The sequence below is a fragment of the Anolis carolinensis genome, chromosome 1 (assembly GCF_035594765.1).
Source record: "Anolis carolinensis isolate JA03-04 chromosome 1, rAnoCar3.1.pri, whole genome shotgun sequence".
NCBI classification, from domain to species: Eukaryota; Metazoa; Chordata; class Lepidosauria; order Squamata; family Dactyloidae; genus Anolis; species Anolis carolinensis.
Genome location: NC_085841.1, coordinates 287,518,587 through 287,535,999, shown reverse-complemented (window position 1 = coordinate 287,535,999; position 17,413 = coordinate 287,518,587). Strand labels below are relative to the sequence as shown.

The following is a 17,413-nucleotide window of genomic DNA, read 5'->3' as shown; positions in this document are numbered from 1 at the left end:
AAAAGTTATCAGTTTCATTAAATCCTGACGTGCGAGCCTTAAACCTCTTCATTCTGCCTTCAAAATTTCGAATGGTCTCGGTAGCCTCCATTCTCCCAATGCTCCGACACGGAGACTACTTTGCCTCTATAGACTTACGCGATGCGTATTTCCACGTCTCGGTACGCCGATCTCACAGGCGCTTCCTCTCCTTCAAACTCCTGGGACAGTCTTACCAGTTCACAGTTCTCCCTTTCGGCCTCGTCACGGCCCCAAGGGTCTTCACGAAGGTGGTCGCTGTGGTGGCAGCGCACCTAAGGAAACGGCATAATGATCTTTCCTTATTTGGACGATTGGATGATTGTCGCATCCGACCCCTCATCCCTTCAAAGCCACGTTTCTCAGGCGCTCTCTCTTCTACAACGGTTGGGCCTTCAGTTGAATATCGAAAAATCCCAACTCCTCCCGGCCACAGAAATCCGCTTCATCGGAGCTCTCTTCAACTCCATCGCGGAAACCGCCTCCCTACCGAAGAACAGGTTCCTAGCCCTTCAACAACACCTTTCCTCCTCTGCAACCGCAGGATCCGAGCCCACTCTGTCCAGGTCCTTCTGGGTCACATGGCCTCCATGGTCATGGGCACTCCTTTCGCCAGACTCAGACCTCTTCAAAGATGGTTTATAGACTCTTTCAAACCCCATCGACATCCGAGCTCAATGTTTCTCACGGTACCGGACCAAGTTCGCCTCTCCCTTCGTTGGTGGCAGGACCCAGTGAACGTTTGTGTGGGACTTCCCTTCCATTCCCCCCTTCCATCAATCACCATCACAACCGACGCCTCCAATTTTGCGTGGGGAGCCCACATGTCGAACCTCACTGTCAGGGACCTTTGGTCCATCCAAGAGAAGTCTCACCACATAAACTTTCTAGACCTGTTATCAATCTTCAAAGCTCTCTGGGCATTTGCTCACTTTCTTCCCCACAAGACTGTTCTGATCCAAACGGACAACGTAGTACCCATGTCCTACATCAACAAACAAGGAGGTACGGGCTCGAGGAAGCTGATGGCTCTCTCAATGGACATTTGGCTATGGTGCATAGCGAGACACATAACCCTCTCAGCGGTTCACCTACCGGGTGCTCAAAACACGCTAGCAGACTCTCTGAGCAGAATGACGTCCTCTCCCCACAAGTGGCGTCTCAATCCCGAAATCCTGAAATCCGTCTTCGACGATTGGGGCTGGCCAGCTCTAGATCTTTTTGCCTCCCCCTCGAACGCTCAACTTCCTCGCTTCGGAGCGAGACTGCCTCCAAACTCGACTCCGGGCTGTCTCGGAGACGCGTTTCTCCTCGACTGGACTCTCGAACCCGTCTATCTTTTCCCCCCTTCCCTCTCATCACGAGGGTAATAGAGAGACTCTATCTAACGCCAACATCGGCCATCCTGATCGCCCCTGCATGGCCACGCCAGCCGTGGTACCCAACTCTACTCCGGATGTGTGCGCGTCCTCCTCGCACTCTCCCAACTCTCCCTCATCTACTATCTTCACAGAAGGGACAGGTCCTCCACCCCAATGTCCCGTCCCTACACCTAACTGCTTGAAGGATACTTCCTTAAATTCTCTCCACCCAGACCTGCAGGCGATCCTTCGTGCTGCCCATAAGCCGGCCACGTCAAGGGCCTATGCTTACAAGCTTGCAAAATTCCAAACCTTCCTTCGGGACCGACACGTCGATCCCTCCTCTACTTCGATCCCGCTGGTCCTGGACTTCCTACTTTCTCTTGCGGATCGTCAACTCTCTCTGGCCTCGATAAAATCCTATCTCACTGCTCTCTCCTGGCATTTCCAACGTCAAGGACAACCCTCTCTCTTTTCCAACAACCTCATTAAGACCTTTCTTCGAGGTTACAACAACCTCCATCCTCCAGTTCAACCTCCGACCCCTGGGTGGAGCCTCGAACTCGTTCTTTCTCAACTGGCTTCAGCTCCCTTTGAACCTATGGTCTCCGCCGACCTTCACCTTCTCTCTTGGAAGACTGCCTTCCTAGTCGCTATCACCTCTGCGCGCAGGCCTTCGGAACTGGCTGCTCTTCGGGTGGACGAACCCTACCTCCGTTTCCACCACGACCAGGCTGTTTTTCACCCGGACATCACCTTCCTACCTAAAGTGGTCTCTGCTTTTCACCTTAACCAGGACATAATACTTCCTGCCATTTTTCCTAATCCTTCTTCTTCTTTGGAACGGAGACTTCATCTCCTGGATGTCAGAAGAGCCCTCCTTTTCTACAAGGACAGGACTAAGGACATACGTAAGTCGCCTAGACTTTTTGTGGCTTATGCTACCCATAAGCTGGGCGAACCACTTTCTTCTCAAAGACTCTCACACTGGATTGCTCGGGCTATCGAACTCGCTTACCAGCTGGCTAAACGCCACCCCCCCCTTCGATCCGCCCTAGATCAACGAGGGGCCTTTCCACTTCTACTGCCTTCCTGAGGGGTGTCCCTCTCGGCTCCATCTGTCGAGCGGCTATCTGGTCCACTCCATCCACCTTTGTTTCACACTATAGGATGGACTCAAAGAACCTCAGGGACTCGGCCTTCGCTAGGTCCATCCTTTCCTCCTGCCTTTCCTAACGTTACTTGCCTTACTCAGAGCCAGTTTTGCTGTTTTCTTTACGAGTTTACCGATGTCATTCAACCTTTATTTCACATGATATGTTCATGGGTTCATTAATGTAGTGCTTGTGTACTATACTTACCCACTACACTGTAATTTATTTCCTGAATACCTCTACCTCTGTTTCAGGGAATCAGTCTATACTTACCTCTGTAACTCTTACAGATTATTGCTCACATACAATGTTGTGATTATGTTCTGGATCCTAATAACTAGGATCGGTTCTGCACTATATGCTGTTACATTGTTTTGATCATTGCACTTGCATTTGCACCTTGTGCTCAATAAAAGTGTTGTTTGGACACTAAACTCGTTGTCGGGTTTGCTATGTTCCACTTACCTATACCTCAGCTTGCTAGTCTCCATTAGTGTGCATTCACAGAGTACACGAAGAAAAAGGACAGGTTGCTTACCTGTAACCGTGTTTATTCGAGTGTACTCTGTGAATTCACACAATCCCGCCCTTCCTTCCCCACGTGCAAACCTCTTCCTTTCTCGTCGCCTTTGCGGAGTAGGAACTGGAGAGCGAGCGCGGAGGGTGCCCTTTATACCCTCCGGGGAGAGGGGCGGGGTTACCGCCAAATTTCAAACTTTAGCTTGGAAGAGTATCCGTTGGAGCCTGCGCAGGCGCAGCCTTCTCCATTAGTGTGAATTCACAGAGTACACTCGAAGAAACACGGTTACAGGTAAGCAACCTGTCCATCCTTTGCATCAGTGTATAGGATTTTTAGCTCTACAGATGTTTTAGACTTTAACTTTTAGAGCTTCCAGCCATGATTTCTGATAAAGATTGTGAAACTCTGAAAAGCTCGAATCATCCAGGCTATTTTCTACTTTAATCACTTTTATCGCCTATTGATTACAATGATTAGTTGTGGAGAGATCTGAGAATTCAAGTATCTTTACAAGAATTACTTTAAACTTTATGTTGCTTTAATTATTTTAATAGTTTCTGATGGTGAGCACATATAACAATAGTAATACAATTCATAATGTGCATATTTACATCTGGAATGGTTCATTCTGTACTATTGTACTTCTGAAGCCACATGTTGCTAATTTCAATCTCATGGAGTGTTTTTTCTCCATAGATATTGATGAGTGTGCTGCAAAGATGCATTATTGTCATGCCAACACAGTGTGTGTTAACCTGCCTGGGTCATATCGCTGTGACTGTGTCCCAGGATATATCCGTGTTGATGATTTCTCATGTACAGGTAAGCTCTTAATAGGATAGCAATCACATATTTTCTTAATGGCTAATGGCAATCAGTTGAAATGAACTAATTAGCCTTCATGTTGTAAGAATACTTCATTGAATAAAAATAAATTACTAAAAGTGGATTCATTACTAAGTGATGTTATGTACATTTGTTGTGGTTGTTGCTTTAATTTTATGTATTTTTGTTTTTATGTTTATGCACTGTTTATTTTATATGCAGCACTCTGGAGTGTTTTTCTGAGCTGTCCCGAGTCCCTTTGGGGAGATGGTGGCAGGGTATACATAAAGTTAATTTATATTTGTTTAAAGTTCTTCAGTTGTCAGTATCTTGCAGATATCGTACAGTTAATACATGGTGAATACATATTAGAGAAATGTAGCAAGAATAAACCAGTGAGATGAAAATACTGTAAGCCACATAGTCTAATTATACATTATAAAAATTAAATTTTAATTTAACTCCCACAGTAAATATTTGTACCTATGTGTTTTATTAACTAATCTGGATTGTTCTGTTTTGGGTAGCATGTTTGTTGGAGTTTTTTGGGGCAATCACTAGGAAGATTTTACCCGACTTTCTTTTCCTGTGACTCTAACCCTACACCATATAAACCAGAACTTAAAAAAAATGCATGGACTTATATTTTAAATGCAATTTGGAGAGATGTTTTGAAGAGGTTCTTGGACTGAATGTTGAAATGCAGTTGCTGCCCCTTTCTCTCAGCCAAGAGCTGAAAGATCCATTGTGTAGAACCAGATCTTGTGTGGAACTGAACCTGACTCACATAGAAAACAGTTGCTCTTGGGGATTTCTGGGTGTATGGACATCGTAGTGAAAGTTGTGATTTTCAACAGATTGGAGTTAATATTTTTGAAGTCTTAAGGAAGAATTTGTTTAATATGGAACAAATACAAATTGATGTAGACATCAAAGTAAGTTAAAGTTAAATAACTGTCAGCAACTATCAGTAATGATTAGTCTTGGGAGAAAACAAATGTTTTTATGTAAGATCTGCAGGTGGCTTGTTTGAAAATTATAGGAAAAAAAATCTGCCTTTGTTTCTGCTGATGGACTAATTACATTGTAGCACTTGTCTTAGAGACATTTTCCAAAATGTATCAGGCAGGGAAAAGTGTGGGGCAGAGAGTTTTGTTTTGACACTGAATGAAAGTTTTAAAATGCAGGCTCTTCTTTTTGTTGGAAATATGAAATGTTCAAGATTGAACATTTTACCTAACAACAACAACAACAAAGTTTAAAAATCCATGTAATTTGGTACAGTGATAAAACAACAGTGTGTGTGTGTAGTGGCCATAGTAAAAGGATTAGCAGGGAAGAGAGTAGTTTGGCAGTGGAACTCTCTAATCCGGAGTGTGGTGAAGGTTCCTTCTTTGGAAGCTTTTAAACAGGGGCTGGATGACCATCTGTCAGGAGTGGTTTGAATGCAATTTTCTGCTTCTTGACAGGGGGTTGGACTGGATGGCCCATGAAGTCTCTTCAAACTCTATGGTTCTATTATTCTAAGAGCTTTGGGGAAGTTCTCTCATATAAGCCATATCTTATTCTGCCATATTTCCTACAGCAGTTCTTCTAAATCTATTGGATATAACAGATAGGTAATCTCCCCCACAATGTACCAGGAATTGGTATCATGTTTGTGTTATTTTATTATCATTGTATTCACACAATTTCCTTGAAGTTCATCCCAAACTAGCAGGTGATGGCTTAGGAGAAGCATTGGTCAACAAGCTATCATGTTAATAGCACTGACTGCCAGGAACTGTCCAGAATTTCAGATAGGAGTTTTTCTCATTGTTTCTGGAAATGCCAAGAACTGAACCTTGAACATTCGGCATACACATTCAGAATGCTAGATGCTTGCCATCTGCTTTCCTAGCCTTATCTGGAGTTCATTTTGCCATGTAAACCTGGATTCTAAAATATGTTCTTATTTTTATTCTGACACTGGTAATAGTGTATATTGCGTGGGTTTTTTTTATTCTCTTGATTTTTTATTGCTTATGTTCTTCCAACAAGTCAATGGATGGGTTAAACATGGTTAGCAGTACAAGAAAGAACATTATGGTCATTTATTCCTTCTTTTGTATGCACTATTACTTCCTTTTTCTTAATTATTGCAACTTGTTAGCATTTGAACTGATTAACTTTGATCTGTGTTTGCCCTCCTATTTTTGAACTGTGGCTTGAAAACTTTTGTTGGAGATAAAATATGAATGATTGTGTCCTGATTTGTTATATTGGCAATTTCTGGTTATTAAAATCAATAAAATAGCTCAGGAGCATATAATAATAATAATAATAATAATAATAATAATAATAATAATAATAATAATAATAATTTATTTTTATATCCCTCCACCATCTCCCTGAAGGGACTGTCTTATATTATATTTTAACTTGCTCATACTTTGTCTTTTGGGCTTGGCCCCGTGTTAGCCGCTCCGAGTCCCTTTGGGGAGATGGTGGCATGATACAAGAATAAAGTATTATTATTATTATTATTATTATTATTATTATTATTATTATTGACACAAAGACATAGTATGACACAGCAAACAAGATAGATATGCTGGATTTGCTATCACAAAATCACAAGTCAAACACTTCCCAAGCGTTTAGGACTGTGCGATGTATTTTTGGATGATGCGCGCAGATCCCAGTAGGGTGGCCTTTTGCAGTTGACAGATCATAATTTTGTCAATGTCTATTGTTTCCAAATGCCGGCTGAGATCCTTTGGCATGGCACCCAGTGTGCCGATCACCACCGGGACCACCTGCACTGATTTCTGCCAGAGTTTTTGAAGTTCAATCTTGAGATCCTGATAGCAGCTGAGTTTTTCCTGTTGTTTTTCATCAATTCGACTGTCACCTGGTATGGTGACATCAATAATCCAAACCTTTTTCTTTTCCACAACTGTGATGTCTGGTGTGTTGTGTTCCAAAACTTTGTCAGTCTGGATTTGGAAGCCTCACAGTATCTTTGCATGTTCATTTTCCATTATCAATTCTTTACTGCTGGGAGGTGGTACTTGAGGCATAAGTTCCAATGAATCATTTGGGCCACATAGTTGTGCCTCTGTTTGTAGTCAGTCTGTGTGATGTTCTTACAGCAGCTGAGGATATGATCAATGGTTTCATCAGCTTCCTTGCAGAGTCTGCATTATGGGTCATCAGGTGATTTTTCGACCTTGGCCTTGATTGCATTTGTTCTGATGGCTTGCTCCTGGGCTGCAAGGATCAGGCCTTCTGTCTCCTTCTTCAGTGTCCCATTCGTGAGCCATAGCCAGGTCTTCTCCTTATCAGCTTTTCCTTCAATTTTGTCAAGGAACTTTCCATGTAATACTTTGTTGTACCAGCTGTCAGCTCTAGTTTGTAGTGCAGTTTTCTTGTACTGATTCTTTGTCTGTTGTGCTTTGAGGAGTTTCTGATTTTTGACTGCAATCAAAGCAGGTTCTTCACTTTGCTTTACATATTCTTCCAACAGGCTTTTGGCGACTGATCTCCTTAGTTTGAGATTGCCCTGTTGTTTATCCTGCTTTTATAGTATTTTTTACTCCTTAGCCATTCATAGTTTTAGGTGTATGCCTTCTTCAGTACTTTAATGGGATAATTGTCCCTGGTACCTACCTCTCTTCTAATTTCATCATACAAAACTATTCACACTTGTCTGGCCCACTTCCCCTTTTAGGAGCCATCTCAGGATTTTATCAAACTATGTTTATTGTGTATTGGTATATGTGATTTTATCTGTTTATGATTCGTTTTTACTGTTGAGTTTTATATTGTTTATTGCCTGGGCTTGGCCCCATGTTAGCCGCCACAAGTCCCCTCTGGGAGATGGGGCGGTGTATAAATATAAAATTATTATTATTATTATTATTATTATTATTATTATTATTATTATTATTATGCCAGAACATGTTCTTCTTTGACTGCTTGTTTTACTTGTAAGAGTCCTCTGCCGCCAGATCTTCTAGGTAGATATAACTGGTCAACATCACTGCGAGGATGAAGTGAATGATGAATGATCATGAGTTTTTTTACTTCAATCAAAGCAGGTTCTTCACTTTGCTTTACATATTCTGCCAGGGCATGTTCTTCTTCTTTGACTGCTTGTTTTATTTGTAAGAGTCCTCTGCCCCCTGATCTTCTAGGCAGATATAGCCGGTCAACATCACTGTGGAGGTGCAGTGAATGATGAGTGGTCATGAGTTTTCTTGTTTTTCTGTCCAAATTGTCCATTTCCACCTGTGTCCAGTTTATGATGCCAGCAGTATATCTTATGACAGGTATGGCCCAGGTGTTTATGGCCTTGATGGTGTTGCCTCCATTGAGCTTGCTTTTGAGAATTTTTCTGACCCTTTGTGTGTATTCTTTGCTGACCACAGTTTTCACATGTTCATGCTTGATGTTGTCCAGCTGTAATATGCCCAGATATTTATAGGCCTCTGGCTGGTGACACTTTATTGTTTGGCCATTAGGCATATTTATGCCCTCACTTTCAATGATTTTTCCCTTCTTTAATGCCACTGTCAAACATTTGTCCAAACCAAACTCCATGCTGATATCAGTGCTAAAAATTTGGACAGTGTTAGTCAGGGACTGGATTTCAGTTTCAGTTTTCCCATACAGCTTCAGCTCATCCATGTACATCAGATGTGAAATTTTGTGAGATTTCTTGGGGGTTTGATAGCCGAGGTTTGTTTTTTGTAAGATTGTTGACAGGGGGATCATGGCAATAATGAAAAGCAGAGGGGACAATGAGTCCCTGGAAAATTCCTCTTCTGATGTTGACAAGTCCATAGCTTTCATTTCCAACAAACAGTTCAGTTTTCCAGTGTTCCATCATGTTTTCAATAAAAGTGCCAACGTTTTTACTAATCCCGATGGCGTCCTGGCACTTGATGATCCTGCTGTGTGGGAGTGAGTCAAAAGCCTTTTAGTAGTCAATCCACATCATGTGAAGATTAGCTTTTTAGCTTTTACAGTTCTCCAGAATCATTTTGTCAATTAATAACTGGTCTTTTGTGCCCCTGCTTTTCCATTTGTTGCCTTTCTGTTCATCTGGCAAGATGTTTTTTTCTTCAAGATAATCTTGAATTTTGTCAGCTATGATGCCAGTTAGTATTTTAAACATAGTGGGAAGACACATTATTGGTCTCTAGTTTCCTGGTCCTGCTCCTTTCGCTGGATCCTTTTGTATCAGGTGTATTCTTCCAGTTGTTAGCCATTCACTGATACTTCCTTTCTGCAGCATCTCATTGAATTGTTGGGCAATTTTTCCATGTAAGCTAATCAGATATTTGAGCCAAAATCCATGCAGTTGATCACTACCAGGCGATGTCCAGTTCTTGACTTTTTGCACTCATTTGCTGATCATTTCAGTTGTTATTTCCATCTGTTACATTTTGTTCTGTGAGAATTTTCCTTCAAACTCCTTTATCCACTCAGCGTTTTTGTTGTAGTTTTTATTATTTTCTTTCCAGAACTTTGTTGTTGCAGTTTTCTGTGGCTTTATGGTTACTGTGTCTGTTGTTTGGTTCAGACTCTGGTAGAACTGTCTTTGGTCTGATTGAAACAGCTGATTTTGTCTGTACTGGATGATTCTGGCTTCATATCTTTCCGTTTTTCTGGCTGTTCCTGTAATTTGTTTTTTCACTATTTCCAAAGCTTCTTCAATTTTTCTGGTGTTCAGCCAGTACTTTCGGATCAGGTATTGCTTGATTTTGTCATTCTTCAGTTTCTTCTCGTTCATATTTTTCAGGTTACTTGCATCTGATCGTAGATTTTTGATTTTCAGCTATAGCCTGATCTTCCACTTTGGTTTTCCAGTCGATTTTCTTTGGGGCTGCCTTGGTTGTAGGAGCCCAAGCTCTTCTGTTATTATCACTGCTATAATGTAGGCAAACTGGTTTGTTTGTTCAATTGATGTTATTTGGACAGTGGAAAGAACTATATTCACAACTTTTATGAGAGGCGCCAGGTGTCTCTTAGGCATTATTTTTAGGGTTGGGAGCCGCTTTCTTGTTGTATTTGCTGCAGCCATGGGCCATGATTTTATCCTTGAGCTCTTGTTGTCTTGCTTTCAAGGTTCCTGGTGGTTCAGCAAGTGCTTCAAGTGCTGGTTCTTCAGATTCTTGCAAAAGCGCCACACTTTCTTCTGGTTCAATCTGTTCCACCATTCTAAGTGTTGCTGGAGTCTCTGTTGCTGTTTGTGTTGTGGTGTGATGGTAATTTGCTTTGCCGATTTTCTGAATTTCTTCAAGTTCAACTTCACTGAACACTTTGTTTCTGATTATGAATCTTCATTGGTCAGCCAGTCGGGGTTCTGTTATCTGTGAGTCAGGGTACTCTTGCTTCCAAAGTTGATGCATCCTTTTTTGGTAGCCACACTTTTGAGGTTCAGGTTTGTAATAGCATTTCATAACTGTGGGTTTTCTGGCATTGTATATTTTTGCCTCTTCTGTGGCTGTTCATTTGTATTTTGATTCTGTAGCCCACTTGTCGATAGATGTCCAGAATCGGCAGCATCCACCGTGGTCCTTTTTATCCTGGGCGACGACCGAGCCAGTATCGACTTCGTTTTGGTTTGTTTCTCCATAATGCTAATGGGTTAGGTGCTCTTAGTTCCACTCCGCAGCTGAGACCTCTCTGGCTTGGTTGGACCTGCTGGTAGTTACACTACCACCAGCACAGCTCTCAGCATCATTGGAACAGTTAAGCCCCCCCCCCCACCACCACCACCACCACAACAAAGTGGCACCTATGGGGGGATTATTATTATTATTATTATTATTATTATTATTATTATTATTATTATTATTATTAAAAACAAGCAGCAAGAAGTATAAAAACACAAACAAATTCAGGCACAGTTTTAACAAATACATAAAACAAGATAAAAAGTTGTAAAACAATCTCAGCTTCACCACCAAAGGTCAAGAGGAGTAAGGGGGGGGGGGGGCAAAATAAAATGCATAATAACAAGGTTATCCCCTAAAATGCTCCAAGGTTTCCTGAAATGACGTTAGGGGTAGGATGGGGTGGGACTAGAGATAAAGTGCAGAACAGCAGCATGGTTGTCAAGAGGTTGTAGTGTCTTGTTTAGTCGAAAGCACACTGAAAGAACCATGTCTTAAGTTGTTTAATAAAAGCAGACAGGAACAGATATGAAAGAATATTGGAGTTAATTGTTCATTCATATAATAGTTATCACTATTTTTAGGTCAATTTGTGAAAATTTTAGATAACCAAAGGCCAGTTCAGGTAGGAGTTGCTTCAAGGCCCAGAAGCTCCCAGAAGTCAGCCTTGCTAGCGCAGCCACAGCTGCAGTAAGCTCTCATTAGAAGCGAACACTCCTCAGCAGTCTGAGCAAGCTCCTCTGGAGCTGTGCTTCTTAAACTGTGGGTCCAGACCCCAAATGGGATCCCTTTAGCTCAATGTTGGGGTCACAAAAATTGGTGAATTAAAGGGTTTCTGAATACCATGTATTTACGCAAATCTGTTAGCAACAATTCACAAAAGTCAAAGCCAGAAATGTGGAGAGCCGGGTATACTCCTACTCTTTTCTTCCTAGCAACTTTTTCCCACAAGATATGACCCCTTAACTTTGTTATTTATAGGTTTTGACAGGGGCATCCTTAAAGTAAATAATGTATATTTTTCATATTCATTCTAAATTAAAACCAGTTTCCTTGCATATATGTATATTCAATTTTCTTCTCTAAATCCTTTTTAACTTTTGTTTTTCTTTAATTTGTGAAGGATTACATTTTCCTTTAGAGAGTAATTTCATAGTTCAGCATTCATGTGCATTTTGATGTATGTTAAATTGAACTGCTTTTAACTTTCATTTTTCCATTGCATCTGTTACATGATTTGGTTCAATTGTCGTTAGTAGAAAATCAAGAGATCTCAAGATTCCCATGTCTATAAAGGAACAAATTTCATATAGAGAGCAGAACAAGTGTAGATTGACCTAGCACAATTTTAACAAATGGTCTGTGAAAAAATAAACATTGATTTGCCAAAAGGTCTCTCTGGGGCAGCAAAGACATCTGAAAGCTTTATATAATTGCAGTTTTCAGAGCAGATGCAACAGTGGGCATTAAAAGTCTTTCATGCTTTTGTGAACTGGCTTTGTATAGGTGGAAAAGGGGTTAGTATTCAAGATATGTTCTCGGCATATTTCAACCTCATGCCCCTATAATATAATATGGGATTTTAAAAGTTTAAATCATGTAAACTTGCTCTACTCAGGGGAAAATAATATAAGCTTTTCTGGGTTTTTTATTAATACAAGTTATTGGATTTAATCAGAAACTGCAAAGAAGCCTAAGATGCAAATGGATAAACTTACAGCTACCCAGCATAATTGTTTTGAGTGGCCAGAGGGCCATTACACATTGGTCCTCAAGTACAAAATGCCAACCACATGGCAGCCCATTTTGAAGAATTTGCATGGCACTTTGCTCATAAAGTTGATCAGATCCAGTCTGACTTGAGCTATGTAGCCTGTGCTGGTTCTAAACCAGTGCTTGTTAAACTTAAGACAGAGGTGCTCTTGGTTAGTCAGATCAGGGAATAGGGATTCAGTCTGTATTAGATGGGGTTACACTCTTCATGATGGCATAGATTCACCATTTGGGTGTCCACCTGAACTCAGCTTTGAAGCTGGAAGCCCAGTTTTCTGTGGTGGCCATTTAAAGCTTCTGCTCCAAATGTGCCAATTCCTTAAGATGCAAAGTCTGGCCATGGAGAAGGAAGGCAGGCATGTTGGCTGAACTCATTGTTTTTTAGTCTCAACACTCTTGTATGTTTTGCCTGTTTTCACAGTCAATTGATAATTGACAGTCACATGACAATTTCAAGTATTTTCCATTGCTTGTGGTCTTATTGTCTAGCTCTTCGCAGACTGAGGCCCTGACTAAAGGCAAGGTCTGGACTCCCAGCAGAAACACTGCTTGCCTCCAAAGGCTGGGGACAAAAAGAGGACACCTGCAGGGATAGGGTCGTTCACCCCTTTGGGGAGCTACCTCAGGGTGGCACAAGGATAAGGACCTGTCCCTTTGATTGACTGACTTCAAGTCTATGACCATGTTTTAACATCTGCCTATCTGTTTTTATATAAGGTTTTATTTGTCATCTGCTAGCCTACCCTATATAGGAGGGATGTATTTTTTAGAGGAGGGAGGGATTTCCTAGATTTGTGGGGCAGTAATTTGAGTTATATAAGGCAGGGGGAGATGGAAAAGGAGGAGACAGTCTCAGTACCAACAGAGTGGGGAGCAAAATAGAATGCTTATTGCCCCCAAACAGTCTCCTATATCTAATTACCTGGCTAATCAGGGTGACATCCCCCCTAGGTTGAAAATGCTGCTGTTGAATGCCATGTCAGTAAATGGAAAAACAACTACCATCCAGGACCTGATCCTGGATGAGCATGCTGACCTGGTTTGTATCACAGAGACCTGGCTGGATGGGATGTGGGGTGTTAATCTCTCTCAGCTGTGCCAAGATCCCCATCCCACAGTCAATGGCCTTCTAATGTATTTATCTAAAGGTGGGTAAATAGGGATTCTGTTGATGTATTGCCACCACGTTGCTTACGTCTCCCTTCTTGACTTAGCTGGAGTGGTTTTGGGTTTGGCGTTGGAGTCTCAGTAGCTAATAGTGTTGGGAGACTTCAACACTAGTGGCTCAGGATTTCATGGTCTCCATGACAATCATGGGTGTTATATTCCAATGCTGGGAATCACCTCTGTACTTAATACACAATCCAGTTTAAGATAAAATAGTAAAGCAGTTTATTGAAGAATATGTATAAAAAGCAATCCAGCTAAATAGTGTAAAATCAATGTCTAAAAAGCAGGAATAATCCTCAGAGTTCGAAGTACATGGAATGCATCAAAAGCCAGTAATACAAATACAGGTAAAGTCCAAACATTTGATATAAGAACAGTCCACAGGAACATGAAACAGGAAACATGAAATCAGAAAGCATGAACACAAAGAAACCTGGAATTAAAAATCTCATGTAAGACTTGACTTGGTTCCCAAATCAACATTGTCTAGACCAGGGGTCCCCAAACTAAGGCCCGGGGGCCGGATGCGGCCCTCCAAGGCCGTTTACCTGGCCCCTGTCCTAAACTTTAGACTTAGGGTTGACCTAAGTCTACCTGGTCTTTGGAGGTCTCTTTGCTTACCTATGGTCTTATGAGATTGTCTAGATGGTCTTGGAAGGTCTCTTTGCTTAGCTACGGCCTTATGAGACCATCTAGATGGCTTCTGGAGGACACTTTCCTTACCCATGGTTTTATGAGATTGTCTAGATGGCCTTTGGGGACCCCTTTCCTTACCTATGGTCTTATGAAACCATCTAGATGGTCTTTGAGGGTCTCTTTCCTTATCTATGTTCTTCTGATGGCCTTATGAGATCATCTAGATGGCCTTTTAGGGTCCCTTTCCTTACTTATGGTACTTATGGTAATTGTCTAGATGGCCTTTGGGGGCCCTTTTCCTTACCTATGGTCTTATGAAACCATCTGATGGCCTTTGAGGGTCCCTTTCCTTATCTATGGTCTTCTGATGGCCTGATGAGATCATCTAGATGGCCTTTGAGGGTCCCTTTCCTTACCGATGGTTTTATGAGACCATCTAGATGGTCTTTGGAGGTCTCTTTACTTACCTATAGTCTTATGAGATCGTCTAGATCAGGGGTCCCCAAACTAAGGCCCGTGGGCTGGATGCGGCCCTCTAAGGTCATTGACCTGGCCTCTGTCCTAAACTTAGGGTTGACCTAAGTCTGAAATGACTTGAAAGCACACAACAACAACAATCTTAATTTTGGACTATTTCATCATAGTCCGGCCCCCCAACAGTCTGAGGGGCTGTGAATCGGCCCCCCACTTAAAAAGTTTGAGGACCCCTGGTCTAGACTGAGGGAATACTCTGCTGGCCTTTCTAATATAGACAGAAAGCCACGCCATTGCCCTTTGAAGCCTGAGAAGGGTTCCTTTGATAATAGTCAATCTGACCTTTGCTGGGCTTCACAAGGTACCCTCTGTTGCCTAAACATTAATCTTCTGTCTGTCAATTGCTCATTAACTTGTCCACCTGGAGTTGTTGCTTTCTCTCTTGCATCCTCCTCCTCCGAGCTTATTCTGCCTCTAACCTTGCATCTCTAGGGAACTCCCTGAATGTGAGACAGAGAGCTCTTCTGCTCAGGGCCTAAAATCTCCTGATTCTCTTGCTCATCTGCAGGCCCAGAATCCTCACTGTCAGCATCAGACTTCCTAATAGGCCCGTAATCCTCATTGAGATCATCACGTACAGGCACAATCAATGGCTGGACTACAACAATGGATCTGTCCCAAGTGTTATCTGGTCCTACACATGCTGCTGGGTACACTTTGGACCTTGTTTTCTGTGCAGGATGGCATGCTGTTGGTATGAAGGAACTTGTCACAGTTCCATTGTCATGAACCAATCAGTACCTGGTCAGGTCTAGACTTGTTGGGACTTCAAACCTTCACAATGGTTGTAGACCAATTAAAATGGTGCACATCAGGAGGCTTATGTATCTGGATGGATTCCTGATGGTTCTTGGGGATTTTCCTGTCACCTCGACAGGTGATTATGTGGAAGGTCTGGCCGATCTCTGGAATGGAGAAATGGCCACAGCAGTGAACACAATCACTCCTGAACATCCCCTCTCATGGAACTGAGCCAAACCAGCAACTTGGTTTTCCAAGAAGTTGGCGGTGATGAAGCAAGACTAGAGACAGAGACTAGAGTGACATTGGCGGAGAACTCAAATGAATCTGACCGAGTCCGGGCTAGTTGCGTATTTGAAATCTTATTGTGCAGAGAAATCATTCCTTGCTGCCACCATTGCATCTGCAAGGAACCGTCCAGCTGAGCTGTTTCAAGTGGTCAAATAGCTATTACATACTGGTCATCAAGGAGAAAATTCCAACCATTCAACAGCTCACTGTGAAGAATTTGCACTGCACTTTGCAGATAAAAAGTCACTCTGATCCATTCCGATTTTGATGCTGTTAATGATAAAGTTCCAATGGATGTAACTGGTTCCTGCTTGTTCAGTATTGCTGGATACCTTTCAATTGGTGCAGCTTGATGAGGTAGACAAGATCCTTGGATAGGTGAGAGTTACCACATGATCCTTGCCCTTCCTGACTGATCAAACAGGCCAGAGGGGGAGTGGCAGAGTGGGTGATGGTGAAGGCCTTTTTTCAATGCCTCCTTGAAACAAGGCAGAATTCGAGCTTGCCTAAAGAAGGCAGTTGTAAGAACTATATATATATATATATATATATATATATATATATATATATATATATATATATATATCATCCCTGAACCTCTCTACAATGGACAACTATCAGCCAGTTTCTAACCTCCCCCTTTTCAGTAAGGTTTTGGAGCATGTGGTGGCCTCCCAACTCCAGGGATTTCTGAATGAAATGGATTATCTAGATCCATTTCAATCTGGTTTTAGGCCTGATGATGGAACAGAAACAGCTTTAGTCACCTTGTTGGATGACTTACAAAGAAAACTAGACAGGGGCAGCATGTCCCTGTTGGTTCTTCTGGACCTCTCATTAGCTTTTGATACCACTGACCATGGTATCTTCCTCAGCCATGTTAGTAGGAAGGGTCTGGGAGGCTTTGTTTTACAGTGAGTCCATTCCTTCCTGGAGGGCTGTACCCAGAAAGTGGTGCTGGGGGTCTCCCCAGGATTCTATGTTGTCCCCCATGCTGTTACACATAAATATGAAACCGCTGAGAGAGATCATCCAGAGTTTTGGAGTTTGGTGCCATCTATATGCATATGACACACAACTCTACTACTCCTTCCCACCTGAAACCATAGAAGCAGAGAGAGGGCCTTCTCTGTGGTCCCTCTTGACTCTGGAACTTCCTGCCTAGAGAAGCCATAATGGCCCCCTCCCTACTGTCCTTTGGGTGGCAGGGGAAAAAAAACTTTTTATTCAGGCAGGCTTTTAAAAAAAGAAGCTGTATGAGACTCTGGATGCCAGCCAGCTTTTATTGCAATATGAAGTTTTCTCCCTTCTAGTGTAAGCATACTATTGGGTTTTAAGTAGTGCCAGAAGTCCAGTAGGATTTCAACCATTGCCTGAATGCAAAATGATTGTGACCTTATCAGGACTTCTTATAAAATTCTATGAAAATGGGAAGGCCATTTTTCAATAAATGCCTTCCTTGGAAGCAAGAACAGCTGTGTGTCTAAAACACATGAGTCAAACACAAGGCTTGTGGGCTGAATCTGGCCTGCCTGCTATGTCTTTATGTGGGCCACAAGGCTTCAATGCCAGGACAACATAGTTACATTTATATTACAATTACAAGTGGCCTTTGAAGGCAATAAGAAGATGTGACCCGTGGTGAAACTGAGTTTGATATCTCTGGTTTAAAACATGAATCTATTTCAGACTGTATAGGCTCAGAAACTTTTTGTTTTGTTCAGT

The 17,413-nt window shown here is 42.0% G+C and overlaps 1 protein-coding gene across 8 annotated transcripts in view; it reads left to right on the top strand.

The window, feature by feature from the left end:
* nell1 (neural EGFL like 1) overlaps window positions 1–17,413 on the top strand; it is a 697,019-nt gene that overhangs the window by 374,471 nt on the left and 305,135 nt on the right. For 5 of the 8 annotated variants that reach the window (XM_062967796.1, XM_062967794.1, XM_062967791.1 and 2 more), the window contains exon 13: window positions 3,750–3,875. The exons of the other annotated variants lie outside the window; for them this stretch is intronic. In XM_062967796.1, coding sequence (XP_062823866.1) covers window positions 3,750–3,875 — 126 coding nt within the window. The remainder of the gene's footprint in view (window positions 1–3,749; window positions 3,876–17,413) is intronic. 8 annotated transcript variants of the gene reach the window in all.